The 7618-nt window shown below is 37.7% G+C and overlaps 1 protein-coding gene across 1 annotated transcript in view; it reads right to left on the bottom strand.

Annotated features, from left to right (window-relative positions):
- The window catches only part of NUBPL (nucleotide binding protein-like), a 213973-nt gene extending 211224 nt beyond the window's left edge, over positions 1-2749 (bottom strand). Inside the window, exons 1-2 of the mRNA XM_012647882.1 lie at positions 2605-2749; positions 1903-2050 (exon numbers count right to left, since the gene is read on the bottom strand). Of these exons, the coding sequence (XP_012503336.1) occupies positions 1903-2050; positions 2605-2712 (256 nt within the window). The 5' untranslated portion in view covers positions 2713-2749. The remainder of the gene's footprint in view (positions 1-1902; positions 2051-2604) is intronic.
- Positions 2750-7618: the final 4869 nt, after the last annotated feature.

Below are 7618 nucleotides of genomic sequence, written 5' to 3' on the forward strand. Positions count from 1 at the left end.
CTTTCTATTTTTAGTAGAGACGGGGTCTCGCTCTTGCTCAGGCTGGTTTCGAACTCCTGAGCTCAAACAATCCACCCGCCTCGGTCTCCCAGAGTGCTAGGATTACAGGCATGAGCCACCGCGTCCGGCCACTAATCTTTTTAAAATAGTAATATAGTGTCTATCAAACAGTAATAAATTAGGGGTCTATCACAAATACAATATTTGGTAAATCTTAATGTTTTCAAAACATCTGACAAACTTTTCCACAATTCCCTTGTGGTCAAAAGAGGGGAAAAATGGAGCTAATAACACTTTATAGTTGGATATGCAGCTAGTTGTACAATCATAAAACTGCTATACTTGGAAAGTACCAAATATGGCTTCAAGTCAACACACAAAATCTCTAGTGATATTCACAGAACTCTGTACCTGGCCCTTCTTATTTCAAAATGCCATTGACTTCAATGGAACTAAAGAATTTTAAGAAAAGAAATACAAAAGAATTTTAAGGTAAATATATGCCCCAACTTTAGGTAAATAGTCTGAGAAAGACTCAAAATTTAAAATATCTTGTCAGTCTAGAAACTTTGTCAAAATTAACAATAAGGATAATTTTTTAAATATCAACTACAAAAAAGATCATTTGGGTAAGACCTGAATTAGCAGCCATTCCTATTTGAAACATTGAAAATTCAATATGAGGCAATAATAAGACATGAGTGCTTTATGATTCCAAATTAATAATACAAGTTACAAGGGTATAATACAAGTCAAAGGGTACAAACTTGTAGTTATAAAATGAGTAAGTTCTGCAAGCCTAATGTATAGCAAGCATGGTGACTATAGTTAATAATGTATATCTGAAATTCACAAAAGGAGTAGATCTTAAGTATGCTTTCTCATCACATTGCCGCCCCCCTCAAAAAAGGTACCGTGAGGATGAAGATACATGAATTAGCTTGATTGTGGAAATCATTTCATGATATATTTATATCAAAACACCATGTTCTACACCTTGAATATATACAATTTTTATTTGTCAATTATTCCCTAATAAAGCTGAAAAAAAATAACACAAGTTATTTCTGGTGAGTAAAATTGGGAGCAGAGAGATTCTCGTTTTATTATTAGACTGGACTGTTCTTAGAAATAAGAGTTTTCTTTTGAAAATTTTTGGGAATATATCATTGTTAGTCTTGGCTATTAACTCATTTCTGGTGGCGCACTTCTTTTATGGGTTCTGAAAGTAGTATTTCAGTGACAATGAAATCTACAATCAATAAAAAGACCCACTAAAAAAAATTCTCTGCTCATGTTAATACAAAAGACAAGGATTAGATGACATTTTAAATAATTAAAACAATGTTAAATCTTTTCAAGCATTTTCAAATATTAGATCTATACTGACTTTATAAATGGTGAAAATTGTATTATGGTTAAATAAAAAAGGCACAATAACAAACAATCTCATTGCAAATATGTAGCTATCTACATTGATAAAGGCTGAAAAAGAACACCAATGAACAAAAATAATTTAGTATTAAAGTTACTAGATGTTTTAAAAATAACAGCAACCTATTTTGAGCACACGTCATGTAGGAGACACTGAGCTAAGTGGTTAGCTTATTTAATTTGCTTAACCATCCTATGAAAGAAGCTATCATTTCCATTTTACAGTTAAGTAAACTGAAGATCTGCTGGGCAATCTGACCACTTTTTCCTCAGTTGAGGGATAGAAGACCTAGTTACCTACCTAGTTTTGTCTAACTCCAAAATCTAAGCTCCTACGTACTATCAAATCTTGAAACTAAGAACTTCACAAATAAACTTTTTTAAAAAACAAAACCATAATTTTAATAGTGTGCACTTGCCAATTGGCATAAATTCTTAATCTGGATCAGAATTAATATCCTATAATACCTGCTGTGGTAGACTTTCCAACTCCACCCTTTCCAGAAGCCACAACTATAACTTGTTTAACACCTTCTATCGGTTTCTGCTTTGGAAGTCCTCGGGACATGATTTGTGTTCTTCTTTGTTTCAGTGTCTCACCCTCAGCACCAGATAACTTTAAAAAAATAAAATATAAAACGTTTTAACTAAGACATCTTCATTACCACACTGTAAAGTAAAAACAATTTGGGGTTTGCGATTAAGAGGGCTTTCTTTTCTAATTCTGTTCATCTCCACTTTAGTGATATTTACCTACTGGTACTGGTATCAACTATAAAGACACATTGCTTAAATTGAAATTTATCTGCCAGGATACGCTGACGTTACAAAAAAACGGAAAGTAAATAAGCTGCCTCTTTGCGGAGTTAAATCTTACACGTGTTTTCCTTCTCTTTATCCTATTTACTAAATAACTCAAAACCAATAATGCAACGAGGCATACTATATCTATGTTCTAACCACGCTTCATGTCCCGCGAAACCTCTCAGCCTGGTCCTACTGGAGGCCTGCCTGAAAAGCAAGGACGTCCAGCAGACTGAAGGGGTCTCACTGAGCCGCCAAGTGGGCGTGGGCCCACGAGCCCTCGCCCAGAGGCAATGCCAGTGCCCCCAGGCCCTGCAGCGTAGCAACTCCGCCCGCCCGCCTCCCCTGCCCTGCAGCACCACGGACCTGGCGCCGACAAACCAACGTTCGGCTTCTCCCAAGCGGGGCGCTGGCCCCGCCACCAGGCCGGAGTACCACCCCACCAAAACGCAGCAAACGCTGCCAAGTTCCCATGGCGCGGAATGCTGCCCTGGGCCCTGCTGGGAAACTCTCGCGGCGGGCGCAGGGTGATGACGTCACGTGGCACCGCTCGGCTTCCTCTTCCTAGCGAACGGCCTTCTTTTTGTCGTAGTCTTGTTTGTAGCCAGCTGCAAACATTTTGCAGCGTTTTACTAAATGTGAAGCGTTTTAACATCCATCTCATTTGACCGTTAGGGAAGTCCAGGAGTAGGCAGAAGACTCTTACAAGTATCCTCTTTTTATTAGTGAGAAAACTGAGACTTGAAAACTTTAAAGAGACTTGACCCAAGTTAACGGAGGTAGGAAGTGGTGGAACTGGAAAATGACCCCAGGATTTCTTACTACGCAGTTTGTGGTCACTTAAACACTGCCATTGTTAAGGATTTTGCCTTTTTTATTTTTTTTTTTTCCTTGCGTGATCTATAACAATAGTCTGCTTTGTGTTGGTATTCACTGCTAGAAGTTACTGGCATTTCCCCAAAAGAGAGGTCAGGGTGCTTTACTAGACTTGAAAAACTTGAGTTAAATCAGAAAGCAGGTGTAATGAAGAAAGTTTTGCTCAAGAGGGAATGTGAGTGAGCCCTAGCTTGAGAGAGGAGGTGGAGTTTATCCTAGTGGAAGAAAGGGAGTATGCGTACATACCCAGCAAAAGGGTCATTTGGAGTATGGGACAGTTTACCCTGGCATGTTCTTCATAATACTTTCTCGGGTTGATTTTAATTTATTTTCATTTGCTTCTTGTTTGTAGGTCACTTGTATCAAAGATACAAGATCATTCAACTTTTTTGCTCTAATCTTTAATTTCCTTATTATTAATACAGGCATAACATATCAACCTCAAATAATTATAGTAAGGATTAAATGAGATTTACCAGCAAAGTACATTCCGTTTAGTAAGCTCTGAAAAAACATTCCCCTCCCCACAACCTTATTGCTTCATTCACCTTTCTTTATCTTACACTAGGTTTCACATTTTAGCTTATTGTTTTATATCACTTATTATTTTGTGACATGTTTTCCCAACTAATCTTATTAATGTTTAAATTTTTTCTGCTTAATTTTTATAAATTGCAAGTCAAAAGCATAGAAATAAGGGGAACAACTGTCAGAATAATCATTCACTGAATAAGAAATGCTGAATATCTGTTTCTTTCCAGATAGCTTTCAAGTTCTTCCAGACTTCTACTTAAAATTCATTCGTTTAACAAATATTTATTGAGCAACTACCATGTACCAAGCACTACACTAGTCTTAGTGTATTCAGCATTGAACCAGACATAATTCCTCCACTCAAGAACTTAACAATCCAGTGCAAAAGACAGAATAAGTTAACAAAAGATTACAATATGTTGTGATAAATATAGGAGAAGAGCACTGAGTGAGACAGGAGTCTCACTTAATCAGGAGCACTGATTGGAGGAAGGAGCACTCAACTTAATCAGGGAGGCTTCTGAATAGGGTAACATCTAATCCGAATCCTTAGTGTGGGTAATGTGCAGCAGTTAGCTGGAAGAATGGCAAGAGGGTGGCTGAACAGAAGTAATAAATAGACTATTAAGAACTTCAAATAATCTGTGGGGCTTAGGACAGTGACTGAAAGAGATGAGGATAGAGGTCGGTAAGATGGAAGTTGACCAGATCATGTAAGGCTTTGTATGTCATATAAAAGAATCTGGACTTTATCCTGAGGGAACCATAAAGGGTTTTAAGCAGGAAAGTAATATGATCACATTTGTGTATTTAGAAATACCACTATGATTACTGGGTAAAAGGAAAAATGGATCAGAGGGGCAAGATCAGAGGTAAGGAGACATGAGGTTATTGCAGTAATCCAAGAGAGATGCTAAAGGCTTCACTTAACGTCTCTAAATTTCACTTTGTTTATCAATAAAATAGATAATACCTACTTACTGGGTTGTGAGGTTGAATTTAAGATAATGCATGTAGAATGCCTATCCCATAGTGCACATAGTCAATAAATGTTAGCTATTGTGATAATTATTGATGTGGAGAGGTTTATGATGTGGGCAACTAGATGAATGGACTGACATTTCCTTAAGAGAGAACATAAAGGGAAGAGCACGTGAGGCTAATTTGTATAGAATAAATGAATCAATAATTTGGTTTACCTTTCAGCAGATTGAACTTTCAGGAGAGTATTAGAGATGCCCATTGTTTTTTCTCCAACAACCACTTACCCCCGTACATATACCCATTGCCCCTTCTCAAAAGACTATTCCGCTGTAGCTCCTGAGAATTGCTAAGTCATTTGACCTCATTTCCAGGGTCACTAATTGGATTAAACACTGATGCACAACCAGAAATTGGACCAATCAGATTCTTTCTCCAGAGAGAATATTTTTATTAAAAAATAAAAGTACAGATGTTACTCAATCTTAGTTTGCATTTGATCTGATAAGGCTGAAATGACTGTTTTCTACTATGTGCAAAGAGAAGCAGAAAAAAACAATGCCAAGAGAGAAGAAGAAAGCAAATCATAAGACATCATGTGTCAATAGAGGAAAGGGAGAGTAGCTGCATTAGTTCGTAACAGCTTTCCAGTTCCTGGTTCTAGTCCGCACTGAAGTACAGCTGCATTTCCCAACCTTAGGTTCATGATATATACTTACAGTCATCTAATAAATTCTCTTTCTATATTAGCCTAATCTGGGTGGGTTTCTACGTAAGTATGGTAAGGTATATTCTTTAATATTTATTAGAGATTTCTTCCTATAATTCCTTGTTTCTCACATAGCCCTTTCCTATTTAGACAAATTATATAGGATCATTTTCTGACACAGCAAAATTTCTGACCCAGAAAAATGTCAGAGAAAAGAGATTGTTTCCTTGGTTTGAATTTTGAAAATTGGGACCTTTTAGGAGAATGGGGATATCTCTGGCAAAGACACTATATTGGAAAACCTGCATGATAATATAAAACATGGTTTCTCACCTATATTCATTAGGATTACATTTGGCTGCAAGTAGCCTAAAACTCTACAATTGTCTTAAACAAGTAGGGGTATATTAATCTCATTTGAAAAGTTCAGAGGTACAGCCCACAGGTTTGATTAAATGGATCCATAATGCCATCATGTTCCAAATTAATTCTTTTTGTTCCATCATATTGATATCCTCATTTTTGTCCCCTCGTGGTCATGCAATGGCTGCTGCACTTTCAGGCATCAAGGCTATGTTCCATGTAAGAAGAGAAGGGAATGACAAATCGAAATAGCTTTTCCTATTGAGCATTTGCATTTTTATTTGGGAAAGGAAGACCCACACACACACAAACACACACACAGACATCAGACCTGGATAGAACCAGGTCACATGACTACACTTAGCAGCAGAAGAAGCTGAGCAATCAAGAATTCAGATGTCTCTAACCTAGAGAGTAAAGCAGTGGAGACGATGACTGGAAATGGGTATTGAATGAGCCAACTCAGTATCTATCCTAGAGAGACTATCAGAAGTTTCCTAGGATTAAGAGGGATGAAGAGAGAAGAAAAGTGAGATCCTTCACTTAGACGCTCTTGAGAGGGGGGAAAAAAAAAGAAAAGTGAGATCTTAAATAACCATGGGTCCTTATGCCAATCATTGGTAACTGGATAACTCAATGTGATGAAAGGAAAATTTCTGAGAAAGCTTTTGCTTTTCTGATAGAGTGGAAAATAGTTGGTGCTAATCCTTTTTCCCCACCTTGACCATGAGTGAGACATCTGGAGATGTGGCAGTCATCTTGTCAACATGAAAAGCACAATGACAAATACAATAACAAAAGCCAACAGCTAAGGATAACAAAGTGGAAGTACAGCAGGAAGATGAATTCTTGGTAGTGTAATTAAGCTGCTGTACCAGTCCTGATCTCTATCTCTAGATTCCTTGTTGTGTGAGATAATTATTTAAGCCACTGTTGGTTATGATTTGTTATTTGAGCTAAAATAATCTGTGCCCATTATATCTCCTAAGAAGGAACCCCATACACTATGACTACCTCTCCGTTATTCACCGATAATTAATCCCCAGTGGCGAGGGGAGGCAATAAAACCTAAATTAATTTGGGAGATGTCAAAACAACAGGATCAATGCCCCCATTCCCAGGTAGAGCTCAGTGCAGTGGCAGAACCACAGAATAAAAATGGTTGAGTGTTATGGTTAGGCAGATAGGTCTGAGAGAGTCACAGAGTGGCTGAAAGAATGCTGATCCTGAAGAAATCTTAAGGTCAAGAATGAGGGAACACTTGGCAACAATCTGCATGGTTAGTTATACAGCATCTCCATGGATGATGGTATGAATAGGTAAAGAGCTCAAGGATTAAATTCACCACACCATGTGGATGTCTGGATACTATATAAACTCCCTATAAGGTAGCTACAACCCTAGTGGAATCTGCATTGAACAAGATGAAGTTTCTCCCACCCTGACAGAAATTTATAAGTAAATACTGATCAAAACAAACAGGATTCTTTTGAATATCTCCTAACTATATCTAGGGTAATATCTTGTATTGATTTTTAGAAAAGAGGTATTATATTTGTACTTGCTAGGTTTCCCCACATCTCCACTCTTAAAAGAAATCATTCTTGGATAACCAAGGACTCACTGAAAGTTCAAATTTCCACACAGATGAGGAGCCTGCCTCATTCCTTCCCTGTCCTTAAGCCTCAGGCTGCCTCAATGTCAGTTGAGAATATGTTCTTCACTCTCTTGCTCAACTCACAAAGGAAGAATAAGGTGTTTCTGACAGTTTCCTATCTCTTGAATTTACTAAGGAAGCTTAGAAACTAATGCCAGTTCCTTCAGTTTGAGGTTACTGTCCACAGCTGACCCTCTCGTCCTGTCCAAGAGCTCACCAAAAAGAAAACCTGACCCCATCTGTGGGACTTGTCTTAAAGA

This window comes from Propithecus coquereli, unplaced genomic scaffold, assembly GCF_000956105.1.
Source record: "Propithecus coquereli isolate 6110/MARCELLA unplaced genomic scaffold, Pcoq_1.0 Scaffold273, whole genome shotgun sequence".
Taxonomy (NCBI): Eukaryota; Metazoa; Chordata; class Mammalia; order Primates; family Indriidae; genus Propithecus; species Propithecus coquereli.